This window comes from Bradysia coprophila (genome assembly GCF_014529535.1).
Source record: "Bradysia coprophila strain Holo2 chromosome X unlocalized genomic scaffold, BU_Bcop_v1 contig_39, whole genome shotgun sequence".
Lineage (NCBI taxonomy): Eukaryota > Metazoa > Arthropoda > Insecta > Diptera > Sciaridae > Bradysia > Bradysia coprophila.
Window position 1 is genome coordinate 2,032,053 of NW_023503329.1, and position 26,655 is coordinate 2,058,707.

At 35.7% G+C, this 26,655-nt stretch overlaps 1 protein-coding gene across 2 annotated transcripts; it reads left to right on the plus strand.

Annotated features, from left to right (window-relative positions):
• Positions 1 to 1,791: 1,791 nt before the first annotated feature.
• On the plus strand, positions 1,792 to 26,168 carry LOC119069760 (tubulin beta chain-like). Of its 2 annotated transcripts, XM_037173893.1 has the most exons (10): positions 1,817 to 2,070; positions 18,248 to 18,550; positions 21,195 to 21,356; positions 21,429 to 21,501; positions 21,564 to 21,793; positions 24,449 to 24,616; positions 24,687 to 24,818; positions 24,883 to 25,015; positions 25,470 to 25,792; positions 25,864 to 26,168. In XM_037173893.1, exons 3-10 carry the CDS (start codon positions 21,354 to 21,356, stop codon positions 25,933 to 25,935), a joined length of 1,134 nt encoding a protein of 377 aa, XP_037029788.1. In that variant the 5' UTR covers positions 1,817 to 2,070; positions 18,248 to 18,550; positions 21,195 to 21,353; the 3' UTR covers positions 25,936 to 26,168. The 2 variants fall into 2 exon arrangements, with proteins under 2 accessions (XP_037029786.1, XP_037029788.1); XM_037173891.1 differs by lacking the exon at positions 18,248 to 18,550 and having other exon boundaries at positions 1,792 to 2,070.
• Positions 26,169 to 26,655: the final 487 nt, after the last annotated feature.

Consider the following 26,655-nt stretch of genomic DNA (forward strand, 5'->3'; position numbering starts at 1 on the left):
AAATAAATCATCATTATCGTTCCATAGCATCCCACGACGACGACGCCCCGACTAACAGAATGTGCTGTATAAAGTTTGGAAAAAAAGAGAACTAAGAAAGAAAAGCGGATAAGGAAGATTTTCCGTCTTTTATCGTTCATGGTAATTAAGACAGATGGCATTGCGTATATTAGCAAAGTAACAAAAAATATTTTCTTTAAATTTTCACTCTCATTGCCCGCTTAATATTTTTCTTCTATTAATATTTGAAATAACAACATTGAGTAAAGAATGTCATAGAAATTGCTATCTTAGCAATAAACGATGATCGCATTTTCAACACACACTTAATTTATTGCAGTAAAATAATCTAAATAGATTGGATTCTGATATGGGCAGTATACAAGCTGTGTCTTCAAGAGAAATTTATGAGTCACAACTAGCCACACTTTATGACGATGTATAAATTTATGCAACTCAGCATCATAACTTGCAAAATTTGCAAACTTTAGATGCCTCTGTTGCATAAATCGTTGTGTGAATCTTGGTGCAAAGTACTTTATTAGGCTCACGATGTGTCATAAATACACATGAGCCGAATAAAGTACTTTGCACTCGATGTCGTAAATAATCATTACGTCATTGGTAGAAAAAAAAATGTATAACGGGGTGCAAAGTAACCTTCATTTCTTTTTCATTTGCAACAAAAAATAACTAATTTTAGTTTTGTAGCGTGTAAAGGAATAGCCAATTTACATGTTCTATCTTCATAAATAATTATCTGCGCTGTACATTGTAGGATGGGCCGAAAGATAGAATTTCAGTTTTTTTTTTTAAATATAAAATTCGAAGAAAAGATGTATGGGTTGAAATCAATCGTGAATCACTTCGGATAATATGGGAGAGAAATCCATATAACATTGAAACCGAAGTGTAAAAATACATGTAAAATGGAGAGAGTCTCTTCAATACAAAAATAAAGTGCCGTCACACGCCTTTTAACCCAGCCGAGAGGCGCCGCTCAACATTTCTCTCAATTTAATGCATCTTGTACTTCCGGTAAGAAATGCCGGGAATATTCAGTTTTCGATGATGATTCCCAATAATTGTTGCATGTAATTGTTTACGTCTGAATTTCAAACATTGATTTATATTGAGTTGAGTTGTGTACCTAAAAAAAACTAAGTCTACTTAAACGCTCTCTGTTTAATAAATGCCACTAATGTTTCTTAGTCATTGAAGTACTAGATTTATGATTAATATTAATAGGTTTAAGCGTTGATATAACAGACAAATATTTCTACGATAATTTTCTTGCTTATCGTAAGAAGTGAAGAATACAAATCCAAAATATTTATTCACTCCACCCTGGGGTCTCATTGTATGGAGTTCATATTTATATCGGTAAAATTTATCTACGCCTTAAGCGTAAACCACACGAGCAAATCGTAGTTCCTGGCAATGTAATTACTTGTCAAAACAGTCAACAAATTATTGCCTAACAAAATAAAATGATCGACGAGAAAGCGTTTTTCCACAAATATTTATGAATCTGTTATAACTTCAGTACACATTTAAGAATATTTTGTATCTAATAGAATCAATTACGTTGAGTTGAGTCTCTTCCATTGCTCGTGTACTTTCTTCGTCTTCTTTAACAAACTACGGTTTCACCGAAATTCAACGAAGAGATTCTTTTTTAGTAAAATTATTCCGTTCAATATGAATCGTATAGAAATTATACTCTGTGTAAGTAAATAAAAGAGAGAAAAGAGAAACGAACAACGCGTAGAGCGGCCAAAGTGCCTATATACATAAATGATTTTTGAACAAGACTCATTTTTTCGCTCACTCCAAATGCTTCATTCTGTGCTAGTTCAGTGTTAAAACGAGTTTAAATTTGTTGTACGGTGGCGAAAAAAATTGAAAAAAAAAATCTTTTCTCAAATTAAATCACTTATTCAGATCGAATAAGTTCGTAACTCAGTCAAGTAATATTTAATTGTCTTATCAACAAGTTATACTTTAAATAAAATGCGTGAAATTGTTCATCTACAAGCCGGCCAGTGTGGTAATCAAATTGGTTCAAAGGTATAAAAAATGGGTTCCATTTGACATTTTATATATCAAAAAGTAAAAAAAAAAGTTTTCGGATGGTTGTGGTTGTGGAAATTGTACGTGGCCAAGATAAAATGGACGTTTATCACGCGTATTCAGTATACATGCGATCTGCAATTAATTGTGTTATACAAATTGCTGTGACTCTGTATTTTATTCCCAAAGTGTTTCCAACAAGAAATTGTTCTGTACTTTGTGAGGCTGTTTTCGGCCAGCATATTGAATGTGAAGTGATGTCATTCATACAGTGAATATTCGATCCGAATGGTAGAAAATCTATAGTCTGATTATCTGTATATGTATAGTATACCAGATTTAACGAAATTCACTTTTATGCTGGTATACGATTGCGCGAACATTATATTACCATTGTTACTCTCAAATGATTTGGCCCCTCTGACAGTGTGATTTCTCTTGTATTATTATGTTTACGGTAAAATATTTTTCTTTTCATGTCCGCAACCGGTACATTGCATTTTTTTCCCAGCTCAGAAAATCAAATATTTTTTGCAGTTATTGCTGTAGCGACAGATTAATATATTAACCTCCTCTTCGATTTATAATATTACATTTTTCACCTCTGTCGAAATCGTTTTGACGAGTTGGATGGAAGGCGTGGTACATCATCCAACTCCAACCGATTTTCCATCTTCGAAGCAATAATGGACTTATTCTGATACAGTGACCCTAACTCATGTATCGAACCTATTATGTCATGTTTTAGAAACATTTTCGTTACATTAGTGTTCATAAGTAATGTTGAAGTTGAAAACAATCGAGTTTTCGAGTAAAGCTTGTCTAACGAACAAAATCATTGAAACATATAAAGTCCATGAAATAGTAAATGATGAGGCTCAGTTATGGAGGCAAAGTAGAATTCAAAGTAGAGTGACAGTCGATTGAATTGACAAAATTGGCTAGAAAGGCCATGATTCTTTCATTTACGGACTTATTAACTCCTAATATAGTCTTAAACATTCGATTGACAGAATGGCGTCATGCGCGCTATTGTATATGAACCCAATGAACCAATTTTATGATCTAAATTAAATATTGAAAATTCTACAATTTGTTGACAAAATTGTAACTAATCTGTTTCGAAACTGATGATGCAATGAGTGTACGAGATAATATTAGAACGAAGAGAAAAGAATTCCGATATTGTACAGCCATCTGCTTCGATAGTCGTTTTCTGTGCAGATGCATGTCTTTAGACTATTTATTCACAAAAATAGAAGAAAAGGAACAAATTCCATAAATTTTTCTAGTTGCCGGTGAGTCATATCGATTTTGTATTTCTATTTCTGTATATGGTTCGAAATCATGAACATGATGAGAATGGTAATTTTTACAGTTTTCTTTATATACCGGAAAATAAAAAATTATTTCAATTTTGTCTGTATTTCTGTGACTGATACCAATTCCATTGCATGACGGCACAATACGGCTGTGATGACGGCCATTCTTAGACGTTTAATAAAAAAAACATTTGAAAAAGTTTCGTCAACTTATTTTTCTTTCTCGTTAAATACATCAAAAGAAGTAATTTATTATCGTGCAAAATATACTCATCCGAAAAACTTATGTATTCATTATACTCATGCACACCTCTTTAGTTCTACCGAACATAATATTCGATTCAGTCACAAATCCATTAAGAATCATGCAATTTTTACAGTTATGGTCAATTAGCACCATCGCATGTTTTGATTAGGTAACGAAAAGTTTAACAAGAAAAAAATATTGAAATTGTTAAAGTCACAGATGGTAACAATATCATCAATTTGACGGTTCCAGAATCTGTTACTTCTTTTGTTCTAAGCACATTCAACGGTATGGTGGAAAATATCTTCGATTCCATTAATTTGGACATAAATTCTGCTGCGATGTAGCTATGAATTACTCGATAGTTTTACAACACTCTGCATTTCACAACACCATTTTCAGCATCCGTTTTATCTTCTTTTAATATGAATCATTTGTGTCAATGATCGAGCGAAAAATAAACAAATTTGGGCGTTTTTTTTCGTGTTGTTTATTTTTTGCATTATACTCCTACTCTCCTACCTTCTATACTTACCGAAAACTTTCGCTCTCGTTACGGTCGTGTTGACGTAATAAAAACAATAATTCAAGACAAATGATGTTATGTATGGTGTGTCAGAGGCCGAGAAACGCCTTGATGTTATTTTATTATTTTGGTTAGTCGTTTGAGGACAATTCTCTTTTATTCATATTTCTAACATTTATTTCCTAGAACTGCTCGTTTTTTTTAGTTTTAAATATTTGCAAATTTTTAAAATCAAAATCCTGAATAAAACAAGTCCATTCGAGAGAAGGATCTATTCAAGAATGCACTTCATGTATATGGTGCTAGAGAAATGCAGAGATGGGTCTAGAACACCCAAAAATATTGTGGACGAAAGAGTTGAAAACTAAATTTTGGAATTTGTAGGCATTTGAGTAAATAAGGCAATTATTGACAATTGTATTAACTAAGGTATAGCAATATCCGGTGAAGTTCATGGTGAAAATATTGACAGGTCTACCGAGTTAGGTGAATTTAGTGAAACTGACCGAAACTGACAATTTTTTTGGCAAAATTTCTGTAATTTAGTGAAGTCCCATTCTGCTGTAATGAATTCTTTACAGTTGTTTTTCCAACATTTTCGAAGTACTCCATCAGTGTATTAGTTCGCTAACACAGATAAAATTTGGTTCATTTAATTTATAATGTTTTTTCATCAAAAATTGTGCTTCATATCTTTTTGCTTATCTAGTGTTTAGAAATCGTTCATTTCCGCCGCAACATAAACAAAACATTGCTAAAAGACTTCCTCTTTTGGTTTCCATAACTCGCCTCCGGCTCGTGCTGGAATGTTCTCAGTCGCTAAAAGCAACTGTTTTTTTATTCTGCGTTAATAAAAGTACCATTTCGCTGTCAACTTATGATTTTATCTAGTAAAAGAACTGATGTTCACAACAATCGAAAACTTATTCGCTTTCTACGACGAAGTGGATTTTTGCTTTAACCAAATTAACAAAAGAAAATTGAAACTCGACCATTATGTCGAGATCATATTGTTTCACCATTTCAATTGGTTAATTTTATTGTCTTTTTTGGTTCGTGTATTCTTCTAACCAAAAGCCGCCTCTATTTCTTAAAAATAAATTTCCGAAAAAATAAAAAAAATGAACATACCAATTTACCCATCACATTCGGGCGTAAAACGAGTAGCAACAGAGTTGTCTTTTTTTTCACTTCAACATAGCTTTATTATGGTGATAAAACACAACAGTTGTTGGTCGATTGTTTTAGGTAGAATATCTAAATTTTTCAACCTTCGCACAATTGTTGTTGCTTTTGTTTAACCTTATGAGTATGGGTTACATACGCATATAGTGAGAGAGTGACTCATCAACAATGGGATCTCATAATAAGCCATAAACATGAACTGAACTCTGAACAGAAGATATCTTAATTGATATAAATTGTTCAAATTTATAGTGCAGATGTTTTTTATGTATACGGCAACGCATGGGACTAGAGGTGTGCACCGCCGATTTTACGCCGGCGCGCCGCCGATTTTTTGCTAATTTTTCGGCGCGCCGCCGCTGAAAAATAATAGCTCACGCCGCCGCCGCCGCCGATTGTATTTTCGTCGCGCCGAAATTTTATACGTTTAGTGCTTAACAAGGTTTTAGCAAAAGTTTATCTCTCTTAATTTATAAGTCAGGTTATGCTGCTATGTTTCTATATGCGTAGAAAGGAGTTTTTTGTTAATTTTTTTTGTTGGAACTTTGGGTTTTTCTTCTTACTCACACTGTACGACGGCGACGGTGATTTTGTTTCTGATGCTACGATAGGGTTATCTTCGAAGTAGCTTTCTATAACGTATCCTATTTCCATCAGTAGATGGCAAGTGTTTTATGCAAATTTTTAAATACTAGTCCAAAGAAAAAGTTTGCTGCTGTCTTGGGAAGGGTATCGATGGATACAACTAAGGATGATCAGATCACGCTGGCCTGGGACCGCCATCGATATCCAAGATCGAAACAGCATTTGTATTTTCTGTATCCTCACTTAACGTGAACCCTTGGGTACGTTACTCTATTTTCTGTGCAATTCTAGATTTCATCAGTTAGGGTGATCATTTCTGATCAATGCACACAGATCATGGGATCCTTTGTACTACCCTGTCATCATTAAAATCTTGAAGCCCTTTTCAGGACCTCAACTCCTTCTCAACCTATTACCTTACGCTCTACACGAGCCACTCCAGGCGAGCAAACTGATCCCTATGATTAGGTACCAAAATGATCAGCTAATCTCTAGGGCAGAAAGCAAAGAGTGACTGGCGTCAACCTCGCTTCATTAGATTGTGATTGTCAGAAAGCCACTGGGAGGACGGCTGCGTCTCACCCCTTAGGCCTTACACTAATGAAAGCAAGTAAGGCAACATTGTCGCCCGAATCACAGTCCTTGTCATTGAGATTGACAAAGCCTGTGATTTACATTCCGCTCGATATTAACCTGATCCAGTCTCATATTTCATCAGACTAGCCCGTTCGAACGTAAGCTTTCTCTGCAGTGAGCCAATATAAAAGCCGAGCCAGGCAGAAGCGTCACTCAACAGTGTGCCACCAAATGGCCAACCGCCAAACTTTACCATTATTTAGCCCAAAAGCCCTTACTTCCAAATTAGACTGACGAACCAGCCACCTTTGAGAAGAGGGCCTTCGGTGCAAAAGGCAAGGTGACAGCTTGTCCAGATTATGACACACTACTGAATAGCACAACGACCCGACACGGCGACCATATCGTCCCTTTGCAAAGAGTTTTGCACAACATCGAGTACATTCCCGGGATATAAATTCAGAGAGCTGTACACTGATTGAGTGTATGCTGTCTCTGCGAGGAATCAAAATAAAAGCCGGTAAAAACTAGCATCTCTCAGCAGCATAACACCACCAATCCATCCGTCGACCTTGTCCACTCTATAGCCCGAAAGCCTAAGCTCTATGAATAGTCCGGATCATTTTACTCATATAGAAGCAAAATAGGACCTAGCCACATCATTGAGTAAACTTTTAGACCATAAACCAGCCGAAGGACAAAGCTGGCGAGTGAGGCAAAGCAACTAAGAGTCCTGGTAGTGACACACCACTAAGAAGAGTACCAATCTCGACAAGCCTTCCTAATGTCTCTCCGCAAAGAAATTCCGCTTACAGCGTCCAAAAATTCACTGAAACACGTTCTCAAAATATTCGTCGTGAATTTCTGGTGGATCCAGCTGTCACTGTCTTTCACTGGTATGCTTATTAGGGTGGTTCAACTTTGTATGAAATTTAAATTTTTTTTGGGAACTTCAGGCGCGCATCGATATTTCGTTTCCTTTTTCAACATTAAACAAGAGTCTGGAACATTGTAACTAAAAAAAATTATGTTTAGAGGTTGCACAACGGGTTTCAATTTTTGAGATTTTTAAAATCGCATGAGTTCAAAAAATTTCACTCCCATTGTGCAACCTCTAAACGTAATTTTTTTGATTCACAATGTACTAGACATTCTTTGAAAATCCAAAAAGGAATTGGAAAATCAATGCGCACTTAACATTCCGAACAGTTTTCACTTTTCATACAAATTTGAACTACCCTAATGCTTATACACGTACACAGTGTGAGGTTATGACGAGCACCGTATCATTAGCCGCACAAAAACGCTGGTTTATTGGATGATTATACGAGAACTCCAACTTTACCGGCGACCGTGGCACTTCATAACTGAGATTTAGTCAACAGAAATGTTTTTCTGGTCAGTTCTGACTACAAAAAGTATAATTAAATTCAGACACAGAAACAAAACACTTGTTGACGTTTGCAGTGTTGTCAGCCAGATTCCCATTCTGTGCAATGGAATGGAGCGCGGCAGACGGCAGACAAAGTTTCTTTTATTGTCTGTTGATGCAGATAAGAGAAAGAAGAAAGAGAACAAAATACAGTGAATCAGTCAAAACTCGGTGAATACTACTGTAATTGTAAAGTGGCAAACTTAAGACCTTATGTGGAATTTGGGTGGAAAATGGCGCAAATCACATGTTTCAGGAATTTATAAAGTGGAAAATCTTTCCGGTTTCAAGTTTTTTCGTCAAAAGACGAAACACTGGTATCTTTATTTTCAATTTTTAGCTGCTTTATGTAAAAAAGTTGGGAAAAGAATCATTTTGGCGTAGTCTTATTACTTATAAATTTAAGTTTATCTAAATCTCTTATTTGCGAAAACCTTCTACTACGATCTCACTCCTACATCGAAGATGGACTAAAGGCAACGGGAACGGTTATTGCATAAATCGAAAGATAATAGTAGTGAGTTTGCGTAAATGACATAAATTATAAGTTGGAAATAAGAAACCTGCAGAACATCTAGTATGAAGATGTGACTTAAAATTTCCAACTTATAAGTTGACTTATAGCTTATATGTCATTTACGCAAACTCACTAATCATTCTTGGATTCATTAAATTAGATGTTTTTAAAATAATAGGTCAGTGATTGTACATTCAAAATATAAAAGGTGAGATACGTCTCAGTTGATTCCCCTTGTATAAGTGGTTGATATTTCAGATCGCAAGATAGTAAGAATTCAGTGTTCGGAAAAAGGATTGCGCACGCTTTTTCAAATGTTTTTGCATTATTTTCGAAAGTTTAGATTTTTTGTAAATTTATCGGCGCGCCGATCGGCGCACCGCCGCCGACTATAAATTTCTGCCGGCGCGCCACCGCCGATCCCTTACCAGTCGGCGCACCGCCGCCGACTATTTTAAGATCGGCGCACACCTCTACATGGGACACACAAAAATTAAGTAATTTCGGTCGCGCTTTGATTGGCATGTTCAATTGTCTCCTTTTTTGGTTATGTTCGCTTTTTTCGGCGTGTGATCTATTTATCAAAGTCATACTTGAAACGTAAATCGAACATAATTACTCTTCGAAAAGTGTTGTATTGTCACTGCATACATACATGCTACGTACACAGTGTATACATGTTACGTGGTATATAGATGTGCAGTTTTATACAAATGGCTTGTAGTCGTTTTTAACCACTGCCATAACTAAGAAATCATTATTTGCCATCAACATATATATCATTAAAAAGCGCACAATATAAAATGATAAAAAAACATGTTACCTTTATCAGTTATACGAATTTTATACCTGAAAAAAAAAGAACTGAGTCAAGGCGAATTGCGTTCAGTGAAGTAATGTGAATTCAAACACATTATATTCGGCAATCCTACGCAAAACCATTTTTTTTAAATATTCGAAAAAAATATTGTTTTTACCAAATTTTAGTCACAACATTTCGACTCGTGAAACTCACGTAGATGCAGCTGGACAGTCAATATTATTTTACTCGACCTGACTCGATTCAATATGCATCTTCTGTATCCCCTGCTCAAAGAGTTACACAAAAAGAATTCCCAGAATCGAAAAATAATTTTGTCCGGCGTGATGGTGATATTAAATTAGCCACTGTGGGCGTCGTATGCATTCAAAATGGCAGACAATGTGTATATATATAATTGGTATATATAGTCTTAACGGGAGTGTTGTATTAAGTGAAACGCACTGCTTGACGATATAATATGGAATGATTCTTTATTCACTTAAGTAACATATTCATGGTTCTTATACTAAAGAGAGAGAACTTACTTCTCTCTTACTTAATATAGTAAGGGGCACTACACCATCCCTCTTCGGCTAGATTGGTGTATGCCAATCGTATTATTATTTATTTCGTACATTATTTATTTCCTTTTGAAAGTTAAACTTTTCTTAGTCTTAAAACTAACCATTGCTTATAATTTATTAATTTTTGGGATTTGATTTCACTTTGTGAGATTGCGACTCTCACCGTCCCTTTTTTTTTTTTAAAGAAATTTATGATAACATAATTTCAAACTGAATTGCAGATTGAAATAAAGATTAAATTGTAAATTAACCCTTAATCTTTAACCTTAATTTAAAAATAAAACTTCACAATAAAATCATAAAAATATTAAAATCATTCTTTTATTTTTGTGACGATTCATTCATATTTTCGGACTCTATCTTTATGCACAGTTTTCAAAAACTTGTCGCCATCTGTGATCGTAACATTTGATCCTTGGATATCCTTAACTATGAATGGACCGTCGTAGCGTTCCGAATGTTTATCATATGGCTCCTTAAACAACTTTACTTTATTATTTAACTCTAATTCTATCGGTTTGGCAGAACGGTCATAGTTCATTTTGTTCCTTAGTTTCATCTTGTCAATAAGATTTCTGGCGTCTACGTGTGCTCTTTGTAGTCTGCACTTCGCTTCCCTGCTAAAGTCATCGATATTATAGATTGGGTCAATTCGACCATCCATCCAATCGAATGGGAGCACTGGGCTCTTACAAAATATCAATTCATAGGGGGAGTATTTGAAATCATAAGACGCGTGATGGGAGATATTATAACAGAACGAGAAATATTTTGAATATTCTTCCCAGTTATCGAGCTGACCGGAAATGTAAGTTCTGACATACTCGTTAAACGTTCTGTGACTCCTCTCTGCTGTACCCACTGTCTGATGGTGATAAGCAGTGGATTTGCTGTGGGTCACATGGAAAAGGACCCATAGTCTTTCTAACACTGAATTCACATATTCCGTTCCCAGATCGGTGATGACCTGTTTCATCAGGCCGAAGATTAACACGAAATTATTGAAAATAGCTCTGGCTACCGTAAGAGCCTGTTTGTCCGGAATAGGAATGATTACCAAGTATTTGCTTAAATCGCAAATTAACGTAATCGCATAGCGATTTCCATTAAGGGAAGTAGGCAATGGGCCTATGGTATCTATCACTACTACATCAAAGGGGGCCTGGGGAGTATTTGTTAATACGAGGGCTTCTTTGTTCTTCACACTGACTTTCGTTAGTTTGCACTTCGTACAACTTTTGACAAAAGAGGCAACATCTCGCCTCATGCCTTTCCAGGCATAATAACTCCTTAAGTTTGCGTAGAGTTTCTTGTGACCTACATGTCCTCCAAAAATCGGATTGTCATGAAAGTACATTAAGAGTTCATTTTGTTTTGTCTTATCATTGATCAAAATCGGGCTTTTAATTAACACTATTCGTAGTTTATTCAATTTATTTTTGCAAATTTCTTTAAAAACGTTAATTGATACAAATTTGAACATAATATCGTTTAGCGACCACTGAATTTCGTTAAAATTTTTCTTTATCGCAATTTCTTGTAAACTATTAATTACTTTCTCGAGAATTGATAAATCATTGCGTATTTCTACCGGAACTTTCATACTGATCAGTTTCTTATAATTTTCGTATATATTGAGCTCTATTACCTCGTCTTTACTTCCTTCTGTACGCGTACACATTATTCGAGGTATCTTTTTATTTATATGCGCATTTAATTGTTCAATTACCGGTACGTAACTTATTTCTTGTGTTTTATTTAAATTTTCATTGGTCGTCATTTCATTTTCCTTTTTCAAATTTCTTGTTTTGGATCTTGTCATAACATATACTGTCTTTGTTTTTCCATATAAATCTAGTAAATCTTTAATATTTAATCGCGATAGGGCGTCGGCCACTACATTCTTAGCTCCACTAATGTGTTCTATTGTGAAATCGTAGCCTTCGAGGTCCAGCCTAATACGAATAAGTTTAGGAGACAAAGTCTTGTGCGTAAATAGATAAATAAGTGATTTATGATCTGTACGGACTCGGAACGGTACTCCGTACACATAAGGTCTAAATTGGGTCAAGGCAAAGTGAATGGCCAAACATTCTTGAATTGGAGTCGACTTCACTGCGTCTGCTTTAGACCATGACTTTGATGCATAATAAATTGGTAGATCATTGTCGTCATGTAGCTGACTCAGTACAGCCCCACAACCTGTTATTGAGGCGTCGACTGTGACTATGAAAGTCTTAGAAAAGTCTGGGTAAGCTAAAACTGGTGGTTTTGTCAAAATTTCCTTTAATGTATCGAAACTTTCTTGGCATTGTTCAGTCCATTCAAAGGTCACGTCTTTTTTAGTCAAATTGTTCAATGGTTTTGCTATAGTCGCAAAATGTGGGATGAAACGTCGATAATAATTTGCGAATGATACAAATCTGTGTGCAGCGTTTTTGTCTGTGGGAACTGGATAATTTTTAACTTTCTCGTGTTTCCTAGGGTCTGGCAATATGCCATCAGGAGTACACAAATGTCCTAAAAAGGTTACTTCGGGCTCGAAAAACTTGCATTTATGAGGATGTATTTTCAAATTTCTGTCTCGCAACACTTGGAATACTGCTTTGAGATTTTGTAAATGATGCTTCTCGCTTTTCCCTATCACGACTACATCATCAATATAGAGAAATGCCTGTTCTGGGGGATACCTGAAAAGGCAATTGTCATCATGCGAGTAAATGAATTCGGTGAAACGTTTAACCCGAAAGGCAAAACTTTCCATCTGTATGACCCAGTACTAGTACTAAAAGACGTTATGTCTCTGGAATTCTTTTCTAATGGCACCTGGTGGAATCCCTGGAACAAATCAATGACCGAAAAACATTTTGCGTTTCCCAAACTATCTAATATCTGATCCATTCTAGGCAGTGGAAACTTGTCTGCCACTAATTTTTTATTAACTTGGCGATAATCCAGACATAGTCTCCATCGTTCACGACCATTCAAAGGGGGTTTCGGGACTAAAATCAAAGGGCTATTATACTCGGATGCGCTTGGTTCTATTAAGTCATTTTTTAAAAATTCATTCACCTGAGCTTCTATTTCATTAATCTGGCTGTGCGGTGTACGGTAATTTTTTATATAAACCGGTGTGTCATCTTTTAACCTTAATTTTTGCTCATAAAAATTGTTTGTGGTCATCTTGTCAGTTTCTAATGCGAAAACGTCCGCATATTCTTCTATCAACGGGAAAAGCTGTTCTTTAGCGTAACTAGGAACTTTGTTTTCTAAAATTTTCAGTAAAGTTTCTGTCCTTTCTTTAGAAGAGATTTCCTTTTTCGTTGTGTAAACCTTATAATCTGACAACTTCTGAATTGGTAGACGGTCATTTTTCATTATTTGTACTTTATCCGTAGTATTGAGAATTCGGATCAACGGCTGAGCTGAGCTAATTATTGTGCGAGCTGTGAAGACTCCTGCACTAATTTCCCAAGAATCGACCCACTGGGGTTCTAACACTTCTTTTTTCAAATTGAATTGTCTAATTACCTCACTTCTCGCGGGTAAAACTATCGTATTTACTTCGGGACCTTCCCTTATTGGTACCGTAATCATTTGTTCGTTTAATGTAAATCTAAACGTCATATCTCCGTAATTTATATTGCATCTAAAATGTTTCATGAAGTCTTTACCTAGGATCCCATCTGACGGAATATTGAATTCATTTGGTACTACATGTACTGGAAAATTTACTCTAAAATCGTCATTACCCAACGTCGCATTCGTACAACCCAAAGTCGTTATGGGATCTTCCGTTATTCCTGTTATGTCAATCAAATTTTCTACATCTAATAGCGCTCTTGGGCGGACTGCGCAAATTTTTAAGAGAGTTATGTCCGCCTGCGTGTCAATTAGGAATGTGCATTGTTTATTTGAAATCGAACTACTCAAAACTATAAAATCTGAGTAGTTTGGGTTCATAGATAGAACCTTCCTTTGGACTATTGAGACTGATACGGCATCATTGCTGTTGTTTCCCCCAGCTGCTGGTATCGCTGAGGGGCTTCCTCGTTTCCCAAAGCCTCGACTATTCTAACTGAGTGATTCGGATAATTTTGATAATTCTGATAACTTCCGCGACCACGACCACGGCCACGATTCCAGGATCTTCCTCTACCATTATTACCTCGACCATTGCCGTTTTGATGGTAATTATTATTTCCACCATTCCATTTATTATAGTTTCCATAATTATTACCGTAATTACCGTAACCACCACGGCTTCTACCTTTTCCCCGTTTACCTCTAAACTGTGCCTTGTATGCTAACACTTGCTTTTCCTGCTTTTCGGTAGACGATTCTAAAATCAGTTTAGCAACTACTTCATCAGGATCATTGTATTGAGACGCTGATAATACGGCTTTAATCAGATCACTTCGAGCATTCGCCCGACACATGTCAATAGTTTCATCTACACACATTTCTCGTGCTTTGACCTTACCAACACCTTCCAACACTAAAGCTCTTTGGAGTGCTTCACTCAATTTCGTCGCTTCAAGGGCAAAGTCTTGAACCTTGAATCTGTCAAACTTCAAAGCCTGTAACCTACTCTTTACTACTTTAGACGTCTCAGGTTTAATGCCTACTTTAAGTCCATCAATTATTTCTTGAATAGTTTGTGGATCTTCAGGGACTGATTCCATAGCCTTATCTTCCAATTTAGTCATTAAATATGTTATCAAAAGGGTAACGTGCGTCGTACCTGCCATCTTCTCGAGAAGTTTGATAGAGTTTATGAAAGCTGTAAGGGCTAATGGGTCACCTGCATAATTCCTAGAGATAGTTTTTCCTGCCAAGGCAAGAAACTCTTCAGCTGATTGTACCATTTCTGAATCTGAGTCTGAATCACCTTTATCAAGTACTTTTGGGTCAATTTCTTTTACTCCAGGGGGTACTACAATGTGTACTTTCAAAGTTCCAAACAATTTGAGAAGACGATCTCTAATTTTTGTGTGAAATTCCGTACAATAAGTCAAATGGTCTTCTTGCAGATCGTGCGTTCTTATCAACTTTGTCGCAGCGTTATATACTTCAATAATGTCTTGTAAATGTTTATCGAAAGTTTCACGTTGAATTTTCCTTTTAATTGAAACACTCAGGCATTTATAAATTCTTTCAAATTCTATTCTGTGTTCGTCTAATTTAGTACTTAATTGTGTCCATGTAGTCATACTTTGCCAAATAAAAAATACTTATTCGTATCAACTTCACCAGATTTCCAACAATATAAACACCTCAAATGAATCTATTCGTTCGGGCTTGACAATAAAACCAAATTAAAACCAATGACAAGACCATCAAGAAAAATAAAATTGAAAAATAAACAATTAAAAATTCCGTTAAATCAAATAAAGGCTTTGATTCAAACGTTTCCATTTCGTACCATTAAATACGCTTTGTTTGCTTTATCAATCACAATGTTGCAATTATTTTCAAAATTTATACATCCTGTCCCAAACTTAGTATCGTATTTCTTTCATAAAATAATACCAAATACCGATTGTAAGCGAAAAAAAATAATTCCAAAACTGCGCGTGTAAAGAATTTCAAAACTGCGCGTGTTAAATTCGCTGACATCAGAAAAAAATATTTTTTCTTTCTTTTTAATTAGAACAACATTTCGTCGTATTTAATATTTCAACATCCTGTCGCAAAATAAACAATCGTTCTCCTATAACATCGATTTTAAAACGTAAGCATAAAATATAATTTTCAATCGCGTGTCGTTACATATAAAAACTTCAAAATTTAAAACATTTTCTTATAAAAAAAATCAAATTTTAATTTCCATAACTCATACCTGTTGCTATGTGTATCTGTTTACCCAGGGCCAAATTTTGTACGACCTTACGCGCCTGTGCGATCTATGATTTTCTGTGCCTTCGCTGTTGACTTAGCAATGTTCTCCTGTTTTCCACGGACCCCACGGACCAAATTTGTACGAATTTTCGTGCCTGTGCTCTTGGATGTCCATCAATTCCAGTAATGTTATTTGTTCATTTATTTTTCAAATCCCGTCAAATATTGTTCGTGGTTTATTTTTCTGTTTTTATATTCAATATTCAAATTTGGCGTACTTGTCTCTCACGCTTTACGATACACTTTTTATGTAACGTGTAAAATTTATAGATAAAGTGAATTGCCAATAGTACCACTATTATTAATAAACAAATGCCAGTGCTGGTTTTGTGTTCGGAAAATTCTTGAATTATATTGACACTATTAACATCAGTATTACTGTTAGTACCATCCGTTGTGGCGGTTTGCGGCTTTGAGTCAGATGTGCCCATAATTTATTCATTTAATGATTCACTTTATTAATAATTATTTACTTTGCAGTACAACGGTTTCACTAACCCGACCACTTATCGTTTTTTTTTTTTTTTTTATATCACTGTCACTGTCGCCATGTATATATATAGTTGGTATATATAGTCTTAACGGGAGTGTTGTATTAAGTGAAACGCACTGCTTGACGATATAATATGGAATGATTCTTTATTCACTTAAGTAACATATTCATGGTTCTTATACTAAAGAGAGAGAACTTACTTCTCTCTTACTTAATATAGTAAGGGGCACTACAAATGTAAGTCTCGTTAGCTGATATATGCAATGACGCCTGTGGTTCCGTTACAGCCACATCACAAACAAAAATGTAAAAAGTAAGGAGTGGTTATATGACCTCGCAGCATGGATACCTGCTGCACCAAGAACTGTACCGTTCCCATTTACTTTTAAATTTTTTGGAGTCCAATGGATGCGTATTCGTAATCAGGGCGCCGAGACCTATTTAACACACTATGCCGCCATTTGAGTACGATATAAAAGCGACAAATTTTCATTACACCACTATGATTTGATTACTCACTCAGTGCTCAATCCACTTCTCCTATGTTGACACAGAATCCCTTACTTCATTAGCTTTAATACATGCTTTTGCAACATATAGAACTCTGCATCAAAGTTACACAAGTTCCACTGTACCCGGAGTTCATCATATTTTTCCCTATCGTTGTCAATAACAGATGATTGGTTGTTTCTAAAAGGTTAACATTGACGCAATGACGTCTGACTGACAGTAAATTGCTTGAGATATGCGGAGGTCCTTTGAAAAAACATGTCTGGGTCCATAATACACGTGTGCAAATAATGTTTTCTTATCGGTATTTCAAATCCCATTTTTCCCGGTAACTCTTTCGACCAAATTTCCCGGTAACAATATTGGTATTTCCCGTTAAAGAACTTTTGTTTTCAATCTTATACTGAAGCAACATACCTATGTAAATAAGCTTTAAGGTTCATTTCATCAAACATTTTCAACAATGGTTTTTCATATCATCGTCAGAAAGGCAGGAGCGCAGCGAGCGAACAATTTTGAAATCAGCCATAATATTTCGATTGTTTTAACCCTATATGCTATTGCTTCAGACACTGGTATAGTTCTCGATACAAAGTAAACCAGTGAACCAATAGAATTGTATGATTTAATTAATAAAAAGCATTGTTAACCACTTAACATGGCGGCTACTAAAAATAATTAAAATTAATTGATGTTCACTAATTAATGCCGATGCAAATAATAATATTGTGCATTTTGTTGGGGGATGATACTGTTTTTTTTCGTGTATCTGGTCTGGCTTATTATTTCTATTCGATTGAATTCAATTACGCTAACAATTAACATTTAAAACGAAATTTTTTCCATGAGTTCCAATGCATTATTAAGCTTAAATATTTTGCACTACAATGCATTGCCTATTATTGCTGAATTCATATTATTACACATGTTTAGTGAGCTTTCGGAAGGCATTGAAAACGATATCAGACGGAAACATAATCACTTTACATGTTTGAGTGTCGAAAATTGTTCTTTTCATCGAATTTCATGAACTTTCGAAAGCCTTAACATGCAAAATCCATTGCAAAACTCGGGATAAAAGTCGGCTTCGCTTCGGATCAATCAGAATTCACGCGAAAACTGGTCTTTTCAACTTTTTCCAGTAATGTGCTCTCAGCTCAGTCTATCTGCCATTTTCGACCTACTGCCCTCGGTTCCGCCTTTGTTCAAGTTTTCCCTCCCTTGTTATGTAAATAACTAATTTGTTCATCAAGTTAAATTGTGTTGTCAAAAATATAAGATACTCAAATTCGCACCTTTTCAAACAACATTTTCCCTCCCTCAAAAGCCTTCAAAAAACCAGATCGATCCACCCTATAAACCAGCAATCAGAAACCTATTTTTCGTTCAACTAATGTTAAATTATTGCTAACGAATTTTATTAACATTTTCGCTTTTAATTCCATTGTGTTGTGTTCCATAAATCCTAAATGTGTTTTTTAATACATTTTTTAGGTTAGACACCTGCAAAAAAAAAGAGTATTGGTATCCAGAGCAAAAAGAAAATCCGTTGCCGATATTCTGCCGAAATTGTACCTCTTAGATTGTTTGTTGTCCACTGATTAAAGCCAAAGCGAATCAATGACGTGTGTTGCTTGTATGTGTATATCTGTGTTCAAAAAAATAATAATTAGAGTGTGGAACAACGTGAAAAATTGAGTCGACTTTGAAAATGAAATATTTTCTCATAAAGCGAAATCATGTTTTATGTCATTAAATACATATACACAGAAGAGTTAAAATGAAATTGATGGTGAGGTAAGAAAACAATATTTTCATTATGTCATTAGAATTACACGACCGTAACATTTATTTATAGATTTGTCAATTAAAATTTTATCTTTTTAATTTGATTGAACGATATTTTTTTGTTGGGAAATTTAAATTTCGATTATCTACAGGCAAGTTGAAAATAACGTTGACCAAATTTCCAATTTTCTATCAGTAACAGAGCCTATTTTAGCGAAATAGTTTCTAATTTCGCTAAGTTTCACCAATTTTAATTTAGCGAAGTTTTGGTAGATAACAAAAATTTCAACCAAAAGGTCAACTATTTATGAAAAGAGCCCACCGAACTTCTAAAAAATGGTGAAATTCAAGTGAAATTTAGCGAAACTTCATGTAAATATTTTCACTAAGTTTCACCAAAATTTGTCTAAAACAGGCACTGATCTCTGATTGGGAATGAGTTAAGTACCCATTAGAGGCCATCTATGGTCTATGGGCGGATGGTCTTTTTTTAACGAAATATCGGGTCTGAATTCACAGTGATCCATTTTGCCTACGTTTACGTGACAGTTGACATTTCAAACAATAGAGCCAATACTCTCCCTAGCAACAAAACTACAATTATTAAGGTGGTAGATACGTTTATGAATCACTGCTACTTTGTTCGCTCGTGTTGTTGTTGTTGGTTTTAAGTCATATTAAAAATCAGCGTTTCTCAAACTTATTTTCCCCCCTACATCGATTTTTTGAGAGAGTTTGGATGCTAGAGAGAGTATTGATAGAGCACATAATAAACATATTGTTTTAAAGTTTAACTGTCATGTGTACACTGAGAAAGAACGGATGACTGTGAGGCCAACTTGACTTGAATTATAGTGAGAATTGGAACATGTGTTCAAAATTTGTTTTCAACTTCAGTGTAAGCTTCTAACGTTTACTAGAATATTTTCGTTGACATCATTTAATCGGCAAAATGTGCCAAACGAGTTGAAGAGTCGATTATGTCAAAAAAACATTTTTGGAAAAATTTTCCATTAGCTTTCAAGCGTCATACACTCGGTAATTCGCAACCGCTGGTCTTTGACCAGTTGGTGCTGATGCTATTGTTTACACCAGTGAGTGAGTAAATCGACAAATATGCTACTTAGGACTATCACTAACAATGACATGAACAAAATCTGATAAATGACCAGCTGTTGCAAATTCCACACTCGAGTGTAATTTACCGATTGTAGAAAATTCCTTAAAAATAATAATCCGAGTGCTCCACTTGTCTATTATTTACGCGTTGTCAGAGTAAGATTGCTCAACTCAATCAACAAAGTACAAAAGGTACTTAGAGTACGAAAATTTTACAGTTTTTTCTTCTTTTCCATTACAAACAGAGATTACACTACTGGGGAGTATATATTGTTCTATGTAATGTGAATTTTGAAATCCGAGTCGAAGGCAAGGGTTGTAATTACATGTGACACAATAGTTAAATTACCATACGAGTATAAACTGTGGTACAAATTACTGGCTTACAAAATGTCTATTGCTAATTTTTAAATGTCGTTCATATCGTCCAATCAAATGATTTTGTTATTGTTTGAAAACCTTCACATCATTGTTACTGTGCACTGTTTATGCTCAATGAACCAGAACCTGAACCCAAAATTTATGATGATTTCAGATCAGCTTGAGCCTGTAATCTTACATTCGGGTTCAGGCTACGAACAGGTAGAACTGAAATAAATCAGGTCGACCGGAACGTGGTCGGAGCAATGACAATGACAATCAAGACATTTTTATTTTCTCCTTATCATTCAATCGACTTACGGGTTCAATGTAGAAATCATGGCACAGTTTTGTCTATGATTTGATTAAATTTGTGTCAATTTTAAATTACTTTCATAAAATTTTGTTTTTTTGTTGTTGTTGTTGAGAGAGTGGAGCATCAAGCGACTTAAAGTCATAAATATTTTGTGAGATCATGGAGATTGTACGAAAATAGAAACAATTGGCTGTGGAAAGTTGATAGGTATGCGTTACATTAGACTCATACTGTGAACGAATGGGTACCGGAAAACAATCCACCTACAAACTTCTGCCATAATTCTATCCAAATTGGATTAAAAGTTTTACAACAAATGATTGATGTGAAGCATCCGTTTAATTTTTTTGATATACCAACTGGTGTTGGCTTACGCACTGGATTTGTTTTTGTTGTATTTGCAATCAAAATTTTGCTTTCTCATTCTTTTTTTTTTCATCTTCCTGTTGACGCACCGATTTTTCTTCACTCTAAGTGTACACACCGATTGCTGCAAATACGTTTTTTACGAACTAGGGTGCAAAATCTTGTACGATTCACGAAATTTTTATCATTTTGTCTCCAACTATCCCAATTCCACTAAAGCTTTAAAGCTCTACAGCTTTAAAAGTCTGCGCAACAGACAATGGACGCAACTATATAATATTAAAATTGGCGGGAAGTTTCAATTTTTTTTGTTATTCAGGACAGGCGCAGCCCAGCCAAACTATTTTATTTTTTCTTCTTCATTTTTATATAATTTTTAACAGTCTTATCGTAAGACTCTTAGATCGTCGAAGTGAATTTCACCCGAAAGTTACACGATTCAAGCCTCTTCTAAATCTATAATTTAAACGAAATATCCAATCGCAATTTCAGTTCTGGGAGATCATCAGCGATGAGCATGGCATCGATCCCACCGGTCACTATCACGGAGACAATGATTTGCAGTTGGAACGCATCGACGTTTACTACAATGAAGTAAATGATGGTCGATATGTTCCACGTGCTGTTCTTGTCGATTTGGAGCCGGGAACTATGGTACGTCAATAAAACCCCGCTTCATTATCACTCAGCATTCGCATAACAACAAAAAAATTTTTTAATTATTAGGACTCCGTACGTCAATCCCCATACGGTCAATTGTTCCGTCCGGATAATTTTGTCTACGGCCAATCTGGCGCCGGTTAGTGTGATCTGAAGTTAAATTGTTGGAAAATTTTGACTAATAATTCGTATTGTGGATAGGTAACAACTGGGCGAAAGGACATTACACTGAAGGCGCTGAACTAGTAGAATCAGTATTGGACGTTGTCCGAAAAGAATCTGAAGGTTGTGACTCATTACAAGGCTTTCAATTGGCACATTCGTTAGGTGGTGGCACTGGCAGTGGAATGGGCACATTATTGTTGTCGAAGATACGCGAGGAATACCCAGATCGAATAATGAACACATTTTCTGTGTTTCCGTCACCAAAGGTACGTAAAATATTTTTAAGCCAGTGGCTGAACATTTCAATTATTTGCGAAAAATAAAAATTTCGACGACAAATCTCGAATTTCATCGAAGATGTGCATTTTTTGTGCGATCGCAAACATTTCACTAAAATATGCGGCCTATTAAACAAAAAAATATTTTTCATTTGTCTTTAACCTTTCACTATCGGCCGATGTCATCGGTATTTTGTTGGGCCTATTTCTGATCTAAATTTTTCAAAAGAATTGATAGAAAGTCCTTCACTTCTCTAGTTTTAAGGCCAGTTCATACTCGCATACATTTTTGCGATATATGCGACCATGAACTGGCCTTAAGTTTTTATGTACATTTTACTATGAAAGATCAAAGTCGACAGCGCTAAACGATTTGTATAGAATTGATGAACGCAGTCAGAAATTCTGTCGAAGTGCTACAATGAAGTGAACATTTGTGCTGCATTCGAATTCACGAATTCATCCAAAACGTGGGTTTTTACATTATCTTCAGTGGTTTATTGCACTTTGCACAGTTTGACCAAAAAAGATGAATTTACGCTACAATTGCGCTACAAAGTACAGTAACAAAAACTTTACGTAAAAGATTTTCCGAGACTGTGATTTCATAAAAAGATCTCATTAGCACCAGCTCCACTTAAATCTACTATAATTCGTGTTGTTCGAGCTTCAACATCATACACATTGTCAACGAAAATTTTATAGTTAAACCACAGTAGAACTGCGGACAGATTCTATGTTAATGGAAGTAATGGTGCGGTTTGATTCCACTAATTCAAACATCAACCGATTTTTTCCCAGTGGTAGTTAGCGGATAACGTATCATTTTGTGCATCGAATTAGTGATCAGAATTTATGCACAAATTTCATTTCGTCGATTTATTACGACAAATTATAATTAATAATTAATAAACCAACAAAGCAGTCATACCCTGTCCATCTAAACGATTTGATTTGATTTTAAAATTTGTGCATCAGAATCGAATATCGAATTTTAATATTTATTTTGATGCGGTCTGCGGTCGTGCCACAATCCAATAAACAATTTATAGCGAAGCATTCGACGGTAACTAATTTCATTTGTATTACAAATTAATAATACCACTGTCCCGGCCTCCCCCATCCCTTCACGACAGCAACAACTCATCAAATAATAAACCGGATATTATAATACACCGAAACCCATCAGAAATGTAAAGCTTTAATGCTATTTATGACATTAACTAATCTAAATTATAATTTATGAGCTTATAGATGATGATTATTTATGGGGGATGAATGTCAATTAGAGAAGTTTAATCTGTAAGATGTTGGTGTATTACACTCTCGGCACACACAATATCTATATCTAATCTATACAGCGAAACGTGTTTTGGTGTGGTTCCATTCGTGATGGTTACATGTGTACATATATACTGGAACTATTATACACCGCCGGGATACATGTTTAATTCATGTTGTCTTGTCTTGTTTGCTAATATTTAATTAAGTAACATTTGTCTACTCTACATCCCTATCGTCTTATTTATATGGAATTACTGGAACAAGCAACAAACATTTCTACACAATTCCCCATTTGCATCCAGTAAACAATATGTTGAATTATTTTCGTTTTAATGATTCATTGCAAGCATATTATTATCTCTGAATGAGAATGAAAAATAATCGAAAATTCCTTCGCCGGTCGTCGTGGCCTCTCCGACGTCTTCTGAAAATTCGGAAGAAATACTTTGCCAATTAAAAAGTCTTTTAATCCACAAAAATTCACGGACAAAAAAGATTTTAAAGTCTTACCTGTGACCGGTGACTTGTCTCCAGGACTTTTTTTTAAAATACGTTACCTACTGCAGGTAACTTTAATTTACATGCAAAATAAAGTTACCTGGAGACAGGTTACCTGCCACAGTTAACATTCTAAAATCATCTTTGGCCGTGCATCTTTTGCATTTGCTCATTTGAAGGGTACTCATTCCGAAGCTATCAAAATATCGGCTTAGGCGGATGCGGCGGATACTTAAAATGATCCTTAAAAAAACGACCAAAAGTACATGAGAATATGTGAAATTTGCATGTATTCATAGCCAATAGTACTCTTGGAGCTTGGAGTGCTGTTCCATAGCTTATGAGCTCCAAGGGCAATTTATTTCAATTCAATTCACTATGCAGTAAAACCACTCAACTCGCCTTCGGTTCGGATATACATACTGTAAACTTGTCGAAAAGACGGGTACCGAAGCTAGTTGGTCAAATGCATACTTCTGAGTTTGGTTTTATCACAAAACTGTTGCCTCATGTAATGAATTACTTTCACAGCATCCTATGTAATCTGCTGTTAAACGAGGTCGAAAAATTTAGTTTGCATCCGGAAAAAGTTACTGTCGTCTTTGTGAGTGTCCTAAGTGCAACAGATAGTTAAAATGTACCCTTAACATCCCATTTTGTAAGTGAGTTTACCTTCAACAATGCGGGACATCCAAGGTAGAATTTCTAATTACCACAATAAATGCACATCCTTGATGCCAACTGTTTTTAATTTGAATAATCGATATCCTTGCGCAGTAAAACACCATCCCCCCTAAATTTCTCATGGTTTGCGAGGCCACAGGCAATACAATTATTTTATGTTTTAAATATCCATTATAGGTATCTGACACGGTCGTTGAGCCATACAATGCAACGCTATCCATTCACCAATTGGTTGAGAATACTGACGAAACTTTCTGCATTGATAACGAAGCACTGTACGACATTTGCTTCCGTACGCTCAAATTGACGTCACCAACTTATGGTGATCTGAACCATTTGGTTTCGGTAAGTATTTCAGCTTAATGACAATAAAATGTTTTCGGCAAATGTTCACAATGTCACTCGAATCACGCAGATGACAATGTCGGGCGTAACAACTTGTCTACGTTTCCCGGGGCAGCTGAATGCCGATTTGCGCAAATTGGCTGTGAATATGGTTCCATTCCCTCGTCTACATTTCTTCATGCCCGGTTTTGCACCATTGACGGTAAGCTAACACTTTCATGGAAAGGTGAAGAGATGTGATTGACGCTTTATCAATTCGAATACAGGCTAAAGGCTCACAGCAGTACAGAGCACTCACTGTACCTGAGTTGACACAACAGATGTTTGATGCAAGAAATATGATGACAGCATGTGACCCACGGCACGGACGTTATTTAACAGTCGCTACCATTTTCAGAGGTAAATACAACAGATATTCTATGACCCTCCGAGGTCTTTCAAAAACGAAAAAAAGTTTCTCGATTGGAAACTTGCCTTCCAACAGCTGTCCTGAAGAATTATTATTCTCTTGGTGGGGTCTGACTTCTAACAAATTTCCTGGTGACAGAATTGCGATTCCTTCTGAGAGAATTACGATTCATCGAAAGAGAATTACGATTACTCTAGAGAGAATTACGATTACTCTAGAGAGAATTACGATTCCTTGAGAGAGAGAATTACGATTCTTCGATAGAGAATTACGATTCCTTGAGAGAAAGAATTACGATTCCTTCTGAGAGAATTACGATTCCTTGATAGAGAATTGCGATTCTTTGAGAGAAAGAATTACGATTCTTCGAGAAAGAATTACGATTTCACGAGAAAGAATTAACCAATCAAACAGAGTCCGTTATGATATCAATTTCGTTTGCAGGTAAAATGTCAATGAAAGAAGTCGACACACAGATGTTAAACATTCAGAACAAAAACAGCAGCTATTTCGTCGAATGGATTCCAAACAACGTGAAAGTCGCTGTATGCGACATTGCACCGAGAGGTCTGCGCATGTCGTCCACATTTATCGGAAATACAACGGCCATACAGGAAATATTCAAACGCATTTCGGAACAGTTCACGGCTATGTTCAGACGGAAGGCGTTCTTGCATTGGTACACCGGTGAAGGTATGGACGAAATGGAATTCACCGAAGCCGAGAGTAATATGAACGATTTGGTATCCGAATACCAACAGTATCAGGTATGTCTACGCAAGACACGTCGATTCGGTTTCGATTGACCTGATTTTGATTTTCGATTCCTTTTTTGCAGGAGGCAACTGCCGACGACGAGGTCGAATTCGAGGAAGACGAACTTGAAGCTGAACAGGCCGAACAGGCATAAGATGTACGAAATATGTGCTACTCTGACACATGTTCCCGAATCAAGAAAAATCAAATTTTTTTAAAATGCCCTCAGGCCTTTGGTTTTTTCTTTTATTTTATGTTTAAAATTTTGTTTACGATTTTATTGTTGACGCAAAAGTTCCCTTTTATAATAAAAAGATTTTACGGAGTCGTTATATTTAAACTGAAAACTGTTGTCACACCAAAAAAATTAAACGAATAATTTGAGTACATCTTGATTTATTGTGTTTTCATTTTTGTATCCGCCTTTCTTCCCCCGAAATAAAATCGATTCGAGTGCTTCGAAACAGTATATGCCATTGCTAACGACGATCGTTCACAAAATCATTGCTTTCGACCACAAATCGCGGACGCTTTCATCATGGACCAAGACCTAAAGATCCGAACCGAGCGAGAAAAAGCAAATCCATTGGTTTTTGGCCAGAATCAGCATGTGATCCCATTTCAAATTTTAAAAATGAAGAAAGGAAGAAGAAAGTGAAAAATGAGGATAATAACTTCAATGAAATCAATGTGAAGGAGTAAAATATCTGAAGAAGAATGTAAAATTGTGTATGAAATAATCAGCTGATGCTCAATAAGAGGCTTTGAAGCCGGGGTACGGCGGAGTGGATTGGGCTTCTTCAAAGAGTTCAATTTAGACACAGCCAAGTTAACAATAGGAGAATTTTAGTCCGCACCATTCAAATCATAGAAA